The sequence below is a fragment of the Rhineura floridana genome, chromosome 3 (assembly GCF_030035675.1).
Source record: "Rhineura floridana isolate rRhiFlo1 chromosome 3, rRhiFlo1.hap2, whole genome shotgun sequence".
Lineage (NCBI taxonomy): Eukaryota > Metazoa > Chordata > Lepidosauria > Squamata > Rhineuridae > Rhineura > Rhineura floridana.
In genome coordinates, this window is record NC_084482.1 from 22,924,978 (window position 1) to 22,940,798 (window position 15,821).

The 15,821-nt window shown below is 44.3% G+C and overlaps 1 protein-coding gene across 3 annotated transcripts in view; it reads left to right on the forward strand.

Annotated features, from left to right (window-relative positions):
* Positions 1 to 15,821, forward strand: part of AVIL (advillin) — a 44,221-nt gene that overhangs the window by 6,386 nt on the left and 22,014 nt on the right. For 2 of the 3 annotated variants that reach the window (XM_061614984.1, XM_061614983.1), the window contains exons 2-7: positions 792 to 891; positions 4,354 to 4,428; positions 6,944 to 7,140; positions 11,041 to 11,149; positions 11,279 to 11,389; positions 12,326 to 12,531. In XM_061614984.1, coding sequence (XP_061470968.1) covers positions 826 to 891; positions 4,354 to 4,428; positions 6,944 to 7,140; positions 11,041 to 11,149; positions 11,279 to 11,389; positions 12,326 to 12,531 — 764 coding nt within the window. In that variant the 5' untranslated portion in view covers positions 792 to 825. Of the gene's footprint in view, positions 1 to 791; positions 897 to 4,353; positions 4,429 to 6,943; positions 7,141 to 11,040; positions 11,150 to 11,278; positions 11,390 to 12,325; positions 12,532 to 15,821 lie in introns of those variants that run through there. The other variant, XM_061614985.1, reaches the window with a different exon arrangement.

Genomic DNA, 15,821 nt, shown 5'->3' on the forward strand with positions numbered 1-15,821 from the left:
GAAGATTTGTAATGCAACTCTGGCAATGTGGTTTTGTTTGTAGTCTGCATGTAAAACAAAATGGCTACTGCTTACATAACTTCCAAGGCCCTGGTTTTCTAACTATGGATCCCCCCAGGGGAATGTGAGACACAAGGGAAGGCAATGCTCTAGGGAGGGAGAGGTTCCTGCAGCAAGGAGTCCCAGAGGGAAATGACTGAAAAGTCATTACTCTTCCCAAAGCAGGTGTGTTTTGATTTCAATAAAAATGGTTACTGAAAAAGCCATGTAGGCCCAGCCACTGAGTTGTTTTTCAACAGCAAAGGTTTGCAGTAACCCTTTTCATTCCGGCCATTGAAAATAGCTCTTACACTCATAACTCTTGGGAGTGATGTTGTATCAACTCTTGTGGAAAACATGCATAGAGTGAACATGCCTGCACCATCTTGGATGTGCCCATTAGAAGAGAATAGAGCTGGTGAGATTCATTCCCAAGACTGGCATATTTACTTATTTATTATATTTATATTCTGCCTTCCCTGCAAAGAGCTCAAGCCAGCATACATGGTGACCCCATCCCATCCCCTCATTTTATCCTCATCTTGTGAAATAAGTCAGTCTGAGAAAGTGTGATTGGCCCAAGATTGCCCAGTGAGCTTTGTGGCTAAGTGTGGATTTGAACCTGGGTTTTCCTCAAACTTAGTCCAAGATTCTAAGCGTTACATTATGCTGGCTTCAAAATTTATTACTCATGAATTGCATCCCAAATTCTCCCCTTGGTAATCTGTTGAACCTTTGGTCTTATTTGGCAGGTGTCATTGAATATTCCAAAAACTGGAAGCCATCATGGCTCTGACCAGTGCCTTCACGACTGTTACCAACACCCCTGGACTGATCGTCTGGAGAATTGAGGTGAGGTAATTAAATTTTCTCTATGCTAAGCTGAAAGTTTCTCTCGTCTCCCAAGCTACATAAGGACCTGACTGGATTTATTTATTTATTTATTATTTTATTTATTAGATTTATATCCCACCCTTCCTCCCAGTAGGAGCACAGGGTGGCAAACAAAAGCACCAAAACACTCTAAAACATTATAAAAACAGACTTTATATTACAACAAAACATCCTTAAAAATATTAAAACAAAACATCTTTAAAAACATATATTTTAAAAAAATATTAAAAACATTTTTTAAAAGCTTTAAAAACATATTAAAAAGCAATTCCAACACAGATGCAGACTGAATGATCAACACATTTTTACTTTGCCATTTTGAGTACAGTCTACCATCTAGTCTACCATCACTCTTATTAGCTAGGTAAGAACATAAGAAGAACCTGCTTGATCAGGCCAGTGGCCACCTAGTATCCTATTCACACAGTGGCCAACTGGAGGCCTGTGGGAAGGCCGTAAGCAGGACCTGAGAGCAAGAGCACTCTCCCCTCCTGTGGCTACCGGCAGCTGGTTTTCAGAAGCATTCTGCCACCTACTGGTGAAGCAGAGCAGAGCCATTGGGGATGGGTGAGAGTGTCAATTCAGTTCACATTTCAAGCAGAATTTATCAAATTCTCACTTTCCAAATCAGTGTGAGAACCAAAACTCAGCCATCCTTACAAATTTGCTTCTATTAGAATTTTGTGATGCCGTTTGCCAACTAAATGATATTGCATATATTAGGGGAAAGTGTGCTTAAAAATGAATATATGAGTAAAAATAACGTACAAATGCAGGATATGATGGGAAAGGGCTTACAAAAATGTGTACCTTTGTCAAAACTGCCTACAAATATGTCTTTATTAGGAGAAATTTGCACAAAAATGCTGGAGAATTTTCATCAGGGTTTTTTTAAAAAAAATTGCAACTTGCTGCAGAAATGGGGAGAACTGAATTTAAGATTGGAAAAATGAGAAACTGAGGGAAGTGAAATTGACAAGATTGTTCTATCCCTAATAGCCATCATGGCTAGCCACTGATAGCTTTATCCTCCATGTATTTGTCTAATCCTCTTTTAAAGCTATCCAGGTTGGTGGCTATCACTGCCTCTTGTTGGAGCGAATTCCATAGTTTAACTATGCACTGTGGGAAGAAGTACTTCCTTTTGTCTGTCCTGAATCTTCCAACGTTCAGCTTCATTAGATGTCCATGAGTTCTAGTGTTATGAGGGAGAAAAATGTTTCTCTATCCACTTTCTCCATGCCATGCATAATTTTATACACTTCTATCATATCACCTCTTATTTACATTTTCTCTAAACCAAAAAGCCCCAAATGCTGCAACCTTTCCTCATAGGTGAGTCACTCCATCTCTTTGATCATTTTGGTCGCCCTTTTTGAAACTTTTTCAGCTCTACAGTATCCTTTTTGAGGTGAGGTGACCAGAACTGTACACAGTGTTCCAAATGCAGCCACACCACAGATTTATATTCACTAACAGGCAAAAAACCTTGTGGTTTAAGAATGTACCTATAGTCAACAGACATTTCTATCAAACTTTAAAAAGCAGGGAAACTGGGCAGCTATAGTGAATGCACCAAGGGAGCAGGAGACCTGACCTCCTCTCTGGGATATTGTACCGCCCTACAAATTTGCAAAAATGTCTTAGGTCTGAGATATTTGAGGGAGCCTTTTGTGGATGGAGGAGGGAGAGGTCGAGTTGAGGGAGAGGGAGTAGTTCAATTAATTATTTAGCCCTAAGCACTTACTCATTTAAGTCTGAAATGTCAAAGAGTTTTACATTCGTTTTGAATTGGAAATGTAGATTGGAAGTATTTAATTAGGAAAAAACATGATTCTAAAATTGTCAGGGCCATGAAAGGTGTCCCCCCCCTCTACGTTTGAAACTAGCATTTAACCAACATTTTATTTTAAAAAATTGAACTGAACTGTAGATTGGAAGTGTTTTAATTCAGAATGACCAACGTTTGTATCCAAATGCTGCTGTTCAGCTCACACAGCAGACCTCAGCTTGTGCAACAGAACTTCCTCCACTTCTTCCCTACAGCCCCCTGTGCAACCTCAAAACCTGCCCCAGAGGGTTGGGGAGAGGAGAAGAGGAAATCCTGTTGTGCGAGTAGAACTTTGTTTACGCAGTGTTGGATGTAACCCCATGTTGCTAAAGTAGCAGTGATCAGAACGATCTATGTTGTTGTTGTAAATTTAACATTATACTTTCACAGTGCAATTTTTAAGCAGCATTTCACTAATACTTTATTTTTTTAAAAAAATAGATAAAAAAAGTGTTTTAGTATTATTAGTTGGGGGGGATTATAAAATGATACCCATCTCAAAAGTTAAACTGAATGTGTGGTAGGTTCACCTTTAAAACAACACTACTCATGTCAAAAACACCCCTCTCTAAAATGTTGGAAGAATAACACTAAGTGGAGATTGTACCACTCGTCCATCCCTCTAAAAAAAAAAAAGGCCAGAATTTTCTACGGTAAAAAAAGAGAAAGAAGGTCAGGGAAAACATAGGAGGATTACAAACAGATGTGGGCTCTGTGTGGACCTCCTGTAAAATGCAAGTGAGCAAGGCATGGCAATTCCACACTAGTGTGGAAGCAGCCCAAGTCACATTGAATTAATTGACACTCATTTATTTATTTATTTGTATTATTTGATTTATATTCTGCCCTTCCTCCCAGCAGGAGCCCAGGGTGGCAAACAAAAGTACTAAAAAAACTTTAAAACACCATAAAAACAGACTTTAAAATACATTAAAACAAAACAACTTTAAAAAAAAAATTTTTTAAAGCTTTGAAGACATCTCTAAAGATGTCTTTATGATTAAATCTTTATGATTAAACTTGCATAAGGGTTGTGCTGTAAGATCATATTCACACATCTATTTTAGCATCTTGTGAGACTTTTTGATGTGTTTAATATTTTTTGTTTAATGGTATTGGAATATGCACACCAATCATGCAATTGCACTGACACTGAGCACATCCAAACTGGCAGTGTGTTGTAGGCTTAATGCTACTCACATAGTTTGTACAACAGCTGCATGATGTCACCCTCCTCAAAATGCCATCCTGTATTATTTCTGCCCCATTTAATCTGCATTTACTGTTTCTGCAAAAAATCTGGTAAATTTTTTTTAAACAACCTGTTAAAATGGTAAATCCGGATTAACTGGGCAATAAAAATAAGGGATAGCATTTTGATGACATCATGTATATGCTGCAAAAAACATTGCAGCACAGAGTTCACGATAAACTACTGGTGTGGAAGTGCAATCGCATGATTGGTGTGCCAAATATCCCAAGTATTTCTGTCTGCATCACCAGCACATGCCTGAGGGACTGGACATTGTAACTGCTGCCACTAAGTTTACTTTGTGGACCGTTTCATGCATTGTGTTTCTCCTTCCCAGAAAATGGATCTGGTGTTGGTGCCACTGAACGCTCATGGAAGCTTCTATGAAGGTGATTGCTATGTTCTCCTCTCGGTAAGTGCTGCAAAGGCTGAAGTGCAAGAGGTCCCTGCTTACTGATGTTCTAGCAGCTTTATAAAGTTGAAAAGGTGCTTTGAAAAAAGAAATCCATAAAATATGTCAGCATAAACATTTGATTAGGTTATTCTAACTTGAAGCAATGTGTCAAATATCAGGGGTGGGGAACCTGATGCTCTTTACGTGTTGTTGGACTACAACTCCCATCAGCCCCAGCCAGCATGGCCAATGGTCAGGGATGACAGGAGTTGTAGTTCCACAATTATCTGGAGGGCCACAGGTTCCCCACATCGTCATCGTCATCATAATTCAGCCCAAGATTCCCAGGACGGTACATAACACTATTATAATACACAAATCAATACAAAAGCCTCAAAAGTCAAGAATGTGTAAAACAGTTATCAAAAAAGCAAAGCATAAAACATCAGAGGCCTGAAATATTAGTGTGTCTTTCTTGCGGATACTGTTAGAGGCACTGAAGAGGTGAAGCACGCTTGGTCATTTCTGTATGGCAGTTTATTGTGGACTTGGTGCTGCCCATGCATGCAAGTTTTGTGAAACATCTACATGATATTGTCCTCATCAGAACACTGTCCCATATTATTTTCCCCATTTAATCTGGATTTACTGTTTCTGCAGAAAATCCAATCAGGAGAAATCCCCATGAAAATGGCTACTCACCGTGATGGCTACGCTCTCCCTCCAGGGTTGCACGTGGTGTGCTTCTGAATACCAGTTGCTGGAAACTGCAGGAGAGGAGAGTGCTCTTGTGCTCAGTTCCTGCTTGCAGGTTCCTCAGAGGCATCTGGTGGACACTGTGAGATCAGGATGCTGGACTAGAAAGGCCACTGGCCTGATCCAGCAGGGCTCTTCCTATGTAAATCTGGATTAAAGAGGGTGGGGATGTAGTGGGCTCTGTTAAAAAGCTGCGTGCATGAGCCTCAATCAAGTGCCATGTGGAAGTGCCCATTATATCATAGTTATAAGGCAGATAAATTGAGTTTTGATCGCCCTGACCAGCTCCAGTTGAGCTGCAAGACTACTTTGAGAAGGGCAAGAGGGTTCAAATTCCACCAAAGAGCCTGCTGCCAAGTCCCACACCCCTCTCTTGCCTCTGGGGGAGACAGCTGGGAAGTCCAAATGGCACCCCTCAGAGACTTGGCTTTGTTCTGGCTGACCACTGTAAGAACAAGATGCTGGACTAGATGGGCCACTGGCCAGATCCAGCAGGCTCTGCTTATGTCCTTATGTTCAGGGGCTGCCAGTTGCTGACCCCTAGTTTAGAATGAAGGTAAACTGGCCACACAATCTACCAGAAAAGCCTTGCCCACTTTGGCTGCTTCCAGTTGCTTCAGACCTTAAAAAAGACATCTGTATCCATCCACTGCAAGAACCCCAAGCACGCAAAAGCAACGTTTGCATTTGTAGTCCAAAAGCCCAAACCCAACTCATGTTGGCAGAGGCAAGTGCTTTATACCCAGTCAGACTCTGTGTCCACCACCCAGCCCAGTATTGTCTACTTCAGGGATAGGGAATCTGTGGCCCTTGTGAAATTATTGGGCTACAGCTCCCATCACCCCTAACCATCGGCTGTGCTGCCTAGGGCTGATGGGAACTGGAGTCCAACAACTTCTGGAAGGCCACAGCTTCCCCATCCCTGTTCTGCTTTGGCTAGCATGGTCTTCAGCAAAAGCCTTTTCCATCACCTACTACTATACAACATAGTCTTTTGCTGGAGGTGCCCCGGACATAGCTTGACACCTTCTGCATGCAAACCTTGTGCTCTCTCACTGAACCCCCCTCCTACATGGGCAAAACATGCAAAGCTTTTCCTGTTGCCCATATTGGGGGGGGGGACAGGCTCATAATGTGTGCGTGGGACTAGAAATGGAATGGCTAATGGTGGTGCTCTATAGGCTCACAGTGACATCTGCTGGAGACAGTGATTAATACAATTACACTCCACATAACTTTGTCCGCACAGGGTCATGGAAGGCAGGATCCTGGTCCTTCTTAACCAGGCGATCACTGTCTTCTGCAGGGGAGGGCCTCCTGCAAATACCATCTCATCAGGAGGTCTGTTCCACTACTTCCACACAACATAGGAAGTTGACCTTTAGTGTTATGGCGCTTACACTTTTGAATACACTCTTCTTAACTATTAGACAGGTGCCGCCTCCATTGTCTTTTTGGCGCCTGCTGACAACCTTCCTCTTTCAACAAGTAGAGACCTTTTCCCAGTTTTCCTCTGTATTGGAGCTGTATTTTTTTAATGTTTTTAGTTTTTTAAAATATGTTTTTAGTGGTTTAAAAGATGTTTTTAAAAATGTTTTACAGATGTTTTGTTTTGAGATTTTTTAGTGTCTTATCATTTGTTGTTTGCCACCCTGGGCTCCTTATGGGAGGAAGGGCCGCATATAGATTTAATAAGTAAATAGATAAAAAAACAAACCCCTCATAAAGGCTTGCTTCACCTATGCATATCCTTTCTTTCCCCCAATTACTTTTGTAGACCCGTAAATCAGGCAGCACCCTGTCCTATGACATCCACTACTGGATTGGGAAAAGTTCCTCACAAGATGAGCAGGGCTGTGCTGCTATCTATACCACCCAGCTAGATGACTACCTTGGTGGGATTCCCGTGCAGCATCGTGAAGTGCAGAGTTACGAGTCCGAGCTGTTCAAGGGCTACTTCAAACAAGGTGTCATGTGAGTAGGAGGTCATCACGGGAACAACTGACACATCTCAGCATGCAGCCCTTTTCCCGATGGGGCAATCTGTGCATGATGGCCAATCCAAGACATTTTGCTGCCTGAGGTGGAGCAGTAAATGGCACTCCCGACGCCTCCAGGTAGGGATGGCTGAATCTATCCATTTCAGCTTCTCTTAGTTTCCCAGTCTTGAACTCAGTTCATCACATTTCTGCATTCATTTGCATTTTTTTTTAAAAAGTGTCTCAGGAAAGTTAACATTTTAGTGCACATTTCTCCTTACACATTTTTGTATGCAATTTTGCCTAATATTCATATTTTTGCAAGCGGTTTCCCCTACTATATATTATTTATATCTGCAATTTTCACAAATAAATCAATTTGATTGCACACTTCCCCCTAACTTAGTGCATTTTTGAATAATTTGTTTTAATTGAACTGCACTACAAAATTCAGAGAAGTGCAATTTTAGAACTACATTAACTGCATTTCAGTTAATATTCTGTTTCAGAAAGTATGAACTGAAATTTCTTCCCCAACCCTACTTGCAAGTCAGAGCAATACTACCCAAGGCTGGTCAAGTTGTTTTGGCACTTCAGGCAGAAAATCCCACAAACTCCTCTTCCTGGCACCAAAAACATAATAATAAACCAAACAAGTAAAAATTTGCTGCTCTTTCAGGATAACCCAAATCGCTAATATCGGGGACGCTATTTCAGATTCTGGTGGTGGGAATTCTTGAAAAGCTTTTAACTTTAAATGCCAACTGTTTGGGTCTATCAAGAATACACTGCAACAAAGCAGTACATATTAAGATTTTTTTTGTGGTTACTTTTTAATACATCATAATGCAAGATTATCAGCACAAGTCTTTCTATCCTTCTTATAGACGTATGCCTTTTGACATGTGTAGGCTTACTACTTAATGGTGTAAAACTGTGTTTTTAAAATGGCAGGAAGTCATTGGGAGTTCCTCAGTGAGAAGATCAGTAATGGCAGACAGGTCCCTGGCCCATCACTGCTAACCTTCCCGTGGACTTAATAGCTTCAGTTTCTGGACATGTTTTAGAGGATGTCCTCAGTTCATGCAGGGCAACAGCGAGGAGGACCCACTCACCTCTGTGCCCCATCATGTGAACTGATGCTAGAACATATCCCAGAATTCTCTGGGAGTTTTAACAGACAGGTCAATCTGGAAATAGTTCCTTCAATGGAGAAAGTATGAAAACTGCTGTTTCTGAACAATCCTTATTCTATGTGTCAAGCTGTGTGTTGAGTCTGCCAAAAATAAAAGTGTACCCCAAGGAATGACCATGCAGTCTGAAGCCTGGGAGAGAGTGGCACAAGCCTTCAGGCTTCCCTTAATAGGGCACTTGGGAGTAAGAGCCTTCTCTTTTGTCCTCTTGCCAAATCATTCCTCAAGTTGGAGAAAGTGGCCACCTCTCACACGCAAAGCTTTAAAAACAAAGATGCTTTATATTTGCAGCCAATCATATCTACAAATGATATTGTTAAATTTGCATTTCTGAATAAAGTGAACCCAGAAAGTAGATAAGGAAGATAGCTGTTTCCTATTAGGTAACAAACATAAACATCACCATGTTGTTTGTTTAGGCCAGCCTTTCCCAACCAGTGTGCCTCCAGATGTTGTTGGACCACAACTCCCATCAGCCTCAGCCAGCATTGCCAATGGTCAGGAAAGATGGGAATTGTGGTCCAACAACATCTGGAGGCACACTGGTTGGGAAAGGCTGGTTTAGGCAAATGCACCTATAAATCATCTTAGCATTCTGTCTTCTGGTGGTGGTCAGCCACATGCCACAGGGATGTTCATAAGTAAGGAGTGGTGTTGGTGATCTCCACCTCCTGATGATAGTTGTTCCCAGAATCTGGTTATATCTGATTCTAAGGAGCCTCCTAATGGGAATGTTGGCCCGCCAGTGACTATTCTATGTGGAAGAGGTGATCTGAAAGACTCTTTTGCTTTTGACAAGTTGCAGAAGTGTGTTGGATGCAGAGCCCATTCTAACAACCATCTCTGTCATGGCTGATTTCAGCTACAGATGGCCATGTACTAAACTGGTTGTTTGAAAGCTGATTTTTTTTTACTGCTTTATAGAGAGCTTTACAGGAGGACTTCACAAAGCAGCTTACATAAAATTATCAAAATGATAATAAGCATCAGTTAAAGCTGAAGAGTCCATACGTGCTTCTTCTCTGCTCCTCTTGGGGCAAGATGGTTCTTCAGAAGCTCTTCTGGTAGCATTTGGCCACCATCATCACTAGGAGCTAGATGGTTTAAAGTCCACCATATGATAGGCTGCTTCAGGAAAACTAGTGCCATATTGATCACATGACTGCTAAACTTACAAGTAGTCACTGCAGGGTGACTGTGATTCTTATATTCTCCCACTTGCCCTGTCCACCAGGGACAGTATCTTTTTCTTAGTGATGCACTCAGGACAGGACTTTGAGACAGAAGTTCAGGGCTCTATTCAGCAGACTGAGCAGGAGGACCTGGGTTATCACATTTTGGATGGCTTTAAAAGAGGATTAGACAAATTAATGGATGATCAGGCAACTGAAGGCTACTAGCTATGATGGCTGTGCTCTGTCTTCATGGTTAGAGGAAGTATGCTTCAGAATGTCACTTGCTGGAAATCGCAGGAGGGAAGAGTGCTCTTGAACACAGGTCCTGCTTGTGGGCTTCCCATGGGCATCCAGTTGGCTTCTGTGAGAACAGAATGCTGGATTACATGGGCCTCTGGCCTGATCCAGCAGGCTGATCTTACGTTCTTATGTTAAGTGAAGTAATACACATTACCCCATATAGACAGCACCACCTCCCTGCAAAACTATTACGTTCAGACTCTAAGATTACCTAATTGCATCACTGCAGTCCTCTTGTGCCTATCACTCATAAATTGCTCTCTGTATTTTGGCCCTATATTTATTATTTATTTATATATATTTAACAAAATGCTGCTTGGTTGTAATAACACCTCAAAGCGGTTTACAAAAAAAATCAATAAAGTTAAAAACAAGTATTTAAAAACATTCAAAACTTAATTAAAATCAACAATAAGCTAAAAGTAGATTAAAACTCACATAACTAACTTCTGTATGTCTGGTTAGGTTAGGCTTGCCTAAACAAAAATGTTTTAAGCAGGCACCAGAAAGAGTACAATGAAGGTGCCTGCCTGATGTTAATAGGCAGGGAGTTCCAGTGTGTAGGTGGTGCCACACTAAAAGTTTAATTTCTTACAACTGTGGAACAAGTATAATGTGGTGGCATCTGTAACAGTACTAGTTCCACAGGTCAAGGTGGTTGAGCGGGCATATATGGGGTAAGGTGATCCCACAAGTAAACTGGTCCCAAGGCATTAAGGGCTTTATATACTAACAGTAACACCTTGAACTTGGCCCTGGAGCAAATAGGCAACCAGGGCAGATCTCTGAGCAGAGGTGTAATATGTAATAATCTCACTCTTGTCAACAGCTGCGCTGCAGCATTCTGTACTAAATGCAGTGTTCAGATCAAGTGCAAGGGAAACCCCACATAGAGAGCACTGCAGTAATCTAATTTTGAAGGCACTAAGGCCTGAACTACTTTGGTCAAGCTGTTGTACCAGTTGCAGCTGATAAAAGGTACTTCTAGCCACAGAGGCTACCTGTGCCTCCAATGACAAAGCGAGATCCAGAAGCACCCCCAGACTGCATACCTGCTCCTTTGGGGGGTGCAACCCCATCCAGGGCAGGCAACTGACCAATTCCTCAGAGACGGAAACCACTTACCCACAGTGCCTCCATTTTGCCAGGATTCTTGCCAGCTTATTTTCCCTCATCCATCTCCTGTGCTGTTCTCATGCCCTTCTTTCCCCCCCTTAACCCAAACAGCTACAAGAAAGGGGGTGTCGCATCTGGGCTGAACCACGTGGAGACCAATTTCTACAGTGTCAAGCGGCTATTACATGTCAAGGGCAAGAGGAGTGTCACGGCTACAGAGGTGAGTTTGAATCCAGCTATGTCCTGGGCCCTGAGTCTGAAGGTGTCTTGTCTTCTGCTTTGCTCTGCTCTAACACACTGCTTCTCTCTTTTCTGCCTACGTTTGCTCTCATTACTTCAACACCTGCAGGTGGAGATGAGTTGGGACAGCTTTAATGTCGGCGATGTGTTCCTGCTGGATCTCGGCAAAGTCATCATACAATGGAATGGGCCAGAGAGCAACAAGCAAGAGCGCATGAAGGTGTGGGCTCTATCACAGATCAAAAGAATGGGCTCTCTCGGGTTCCTATACTTATTTGTTTATTTATTTATTATTTGATTTATATCCCAGTCTTTCTCCCAGCAGGAGCCCAGGGCAGCCTTCCTTGCGGTTATGCGGGAGCCAGTGGAGACTGGTGGTTCCAATGTCCATGGGGCAGGGAATCCACTCCAGGTTTTAGTCTGAACTTCCAAGGAGCTGACCAAGGTGTTTTGAGCACCTTGGTCAGCTCCTTGAAAGCTTGGACTAAAATCCGGAGCAGATTCACTGCTCTACTGACACTGAAGCCACCAGTCTCCACTAGTGGATGCTCTGGGACTGGCATTCCCAGTGTAATTTGTAGAGTTCCTAATATAACTTTTGAACAGGTCTAAACTTTTCATCCTGTGCCACACCCCGGTTCATATTCCCCACCACCATCAAGCTGCCATTACTCATAAAGGAAAAACCTCCAGGCTTGCATTTTTAATTCTTAAGAGTTTCTTCACTGAAGGGAGAGAAGACTTGTAGCATTTGTTTGTTGCCAACTCAGCTTGAATATTAATAGTAATTATGTGCTTCTACTACTAGATGATTATAATATAACTCCATTCTACTGCATGTGTAGGTTAGATCCTATAAAGTCTACAGTGTAGAGAAGGCCAAGCCTCAGAGGGTTTCACACTTCTGAAACTAGTAGACATAAATGCATATTCTAGCACATGGGCAGTGTAGAGGGGCCATAGCTCAGAGCACATGCTTTGCATTCAGAAGGTCCCAGGTTCAATCCCTGGCCTCTTCAGGTAGGGCTGGGAAACGACTCCCTAGATGAAACCCTGGAGAGCCATAGCCAACCCATGCAGAATTTACTGAGCTCAATGGACCAAAAGTTCTGACTTGGTAACAGGCGGTTTCCTGTGTTCCTCATGTCTTCCTTAGGCTATGCTTCTTGCCAAAGATATCCGTGACCGAGAGCGTGGGGGCCGGGCTGAGATCGGGGTGGTGGAGGGTGATGAGGAAGAAGCCAGTCCAGACTTGATGAAGGTGCTGGAGAGTGAGCTTGGGGAGAGGTCTCAGGACATCAAACCTGCCATTCCTGATGCAGTGGTGAATCAGCAACAGAAGAGCAACGTCTCGCTCTATCGGTGTGTTGATCAGACTTTCCTTCTGTGCACAAGACTTTTCGTTGTAGTTGTCACTGATGCAGCAATGCCATGGATAGGATGGTGCAGTATTAGTGTTTGTAGAATGGGACAGGAGGAAAAAAGTAAGGTGGCCCCTTTTGCTTTCAAAAATGCTGCATGCCCGGCTGGCAGAGCTAGGAGAAGGGGAAGTTTGAAAGCTGGCACATCAGGCACAGAGGAAGGGGCGGGGAATAGAGGGGCAGCACCCAAAAAAACCCATCAAAGGAAGCAAAGCCACAAAATGTTACTGAAAGACCAGTCTTTATTATTTATTGGTCTCAGTGGAAACCAGTGTGTTTTGGTTGATAACGACCTTCCACAGGGACAGAAGATTAAGTTTCTACTATCAAGGCTATATCTCCCAGGAAGACTGATCTTTAAGCACCACTTTGAGGCTTTGCCTGTGTTTTGTGTCAAGCACAGAGCCTGGCAGGATCTGATGGATCAAGGACAGAGCTAGGATGGAATACGGTACATTAGTAGGGGTGGACTCAGAGAGGAACAAGCAGGTTATGGGTGGAACTAATGTGCAATGTGGTGGGGCCTTGGTGGAACCCGGCAGGTCATAGACAAAGCTAGGGTCACATACTCAGATAAGACCCATTGAATTAGTAGACTTAAATTAGACATGACTAATTTAAGTCACTTGATTTCAATGGGCCCTCTCTGTGGATGCCTTAGTTGGATCAAACCACTAGTGTGGAACGTGAGTAGGTTAGGGGTGGAGCCAGGATAGAACCAACCAGGTCTTGGGCAGAACCAGAGTAGACTCTGGTGATTCATGGGTAGAGCTTGGTAGAATCTAGTTGGGCAAAGTATGGCCAGTCCATGGATGGCTTCAATAACAGGACAAAAGGTTTGTTGGGCCACCTCCAAAGGTGATATAAGATTTTCTTTCATTGATGACAGTTACTTGATAGGATGTAGTTTTATTGGTCCGATCAATAAAATAATGGACAATTGGGAGCCCTAATCCAAACATTGTCCTTCCTCAACCTGGTGTCCTCCAAATGTTAGCCAGCATGGCCAATGGCCAAGGATGATTGGAGTCCAAAACACGTGGAGGGCAGTCAACCGGAAAGGCTGGTCTAGTCCAATTTTCTTCTGTAAGGCAGTACTATACATTAACAGGCCCTCCAGAGATCAGCCCACACAATCCAGACAAGTACCACCTACCCCAGCTGTAGCAGTTGAGGGGCTGGCAGATAAAAGCAGGACTCCTGCGGGGGCGGGTCTGCCGCCAGCAGGGTTGCCCCCAAAGGGGGCGACATCAAAGAGGGGGCAACACAGGGATCCACTTTGGGGAAAGGGCTTGTTCTGCTGCCCAGAAGAGGGGAGGAGGGTGCAGAACCACAGAGGAGTGGGGGCCTGGTCAATAAGTAATGATTTTAAATTAATTGTTGGTGGGGGAAAGGTTTTGTGGGGTTTTTTGTCGGGTTTTGGGGTTGTTGTTTGGTGGTTTTAAGGGTGGGTGGTCTGCCTGAGTTGTGGAAGCCAGTGTCAGCGGCATGTGTCAATCGGAGGGGAGTGATGGGGGGAGGGGGGAGGCCAATATATAATGAGGCTGGGAGGCAGATGCTGGTGGAGTGCTAGGGGCAGGCCACGTCAGGTAAGAGGAACTAAGGAGAGATGCATAATATCTGTCCCCTGTTCCGGGCCTGTCCAGAGCCGAAAGATAGCTGGGGGATGCTTGACTCCATACTCTGGCCTTCGATTGCTGCTGCGCAATGCCAGGTCTGTTGCCCAAAAACATCTCTCATCCATGATATGATATTGGATGACGGCATGGACCTGGCATGTATTATGGAAACCTGGCTGGATGAGGCCGCTGCTCCTATCCTCGCAGCCATGTGTCCAGCTGGGTTCTTGTATGCACAGCAGCCGAGGGTCGGTAGTCGGGGAGGGGGAGTGGTGGTTATTTACTGAAGGTCCCTGGTTCTCACCAGGCCTCCTCTCTGTGAGACTAAGGTTGTTGACTGCATGTACTGGAAGTTGGGCCCAAAGGGTAGTCTAGGGATTCTGCTCTTGTACCATCCACCCCACTGCACGACAGACTCCCTGGCCGAGGTGCTGGAGGTGGTCTCGGATGTGCGTGCACAGTCCCCAAACTTGTTAGTATTGGGAGACTTTAATGTACATTCTGAGGCCGTCCTCACAGGGGCGCCTCGGGACTTCATGGAAACCATGGCTTCCTGGGAGCTGCAGCTTATTCCAACGGGGCCCACCCATGTAGCTGGTCATGCACTCGACCTTGTGTTTGTCTCGGGAGAGGAGAGGAGTGATCTGAAATTGGGGGTACATCCATCACCCCCTTGTCATGGTCAGATCACTACTTGGTGAGGGTGGACTTCTTGGTGCCACAAACCCTCCGTGGGGGTGGAGGACCCATTAGGATGGTCCGCCCCAGACGTCTGATGGATCCAGATGGATTCCTGAATGCGCTTGGGGATTCTTTGGAGCAGGCACACGGGCACTCGGTTGAGACCCTGGTGGAGGGGTGGAATGCTGCAATCGCCGGGGCATTAGACCAAGTGGCTATGAAATGCCCTCTCCCCCTGAATAGAGCTCAGACGGCACCATGGTATACTCCATGGTTGCGAACTCTGAGGTGGGAGGTGAGACGGCTAGAGCACCGGTGGCGGAAATCTCGCTCTGATGACGATTGGACACGGGTTAGTACGGCTGTGGCAGCCTACCATGTGGCGATGAGGGCAGCAAAAAAGGATTTTTATGCTGCCTCTATTGCGTCCACAGAGTGCTGTCCCAGGAGGCTGTTCCAAGTGGTCCGGAGGCTGGTGGGTCCAGTTGCCCCGGAACCAATGGAACATGCTAAGGCCTCCTGTGATGAGTTTGCAAAGCACTTTATGGAGAAAATTGATCGTATTAAGAGTGCTATTCCGTGCGCTGTGGACACAGTGAGCTAGCCAGAGGCAGCCAGTGGTGCTCCAGTGGTGTGGGATCGGTTCCAGCTTCTTCCCTCTGATGAAGTGGACAAGGTGCTTTCATCCTTAAAGCCAACCACTTGCTTACTCGACCCTTGCCCGTTGTGGCTCATTATGAGCTGCAAGGACAGACTGGGCAAGGGGATCAAGGCGGTGGTAAATACATCCCTGGAAGAGGGAGTAATGCCATCAGCTCTCAAGGAGGCAGTAATAAAACCAATTCTAAAGAAGCCTTCCTTGGATCCCCAAGATCTGAACAACTCTCGCCCAGTCTCATATCTGCCATTCCTGGGCAAGGCGGTTGAGTGG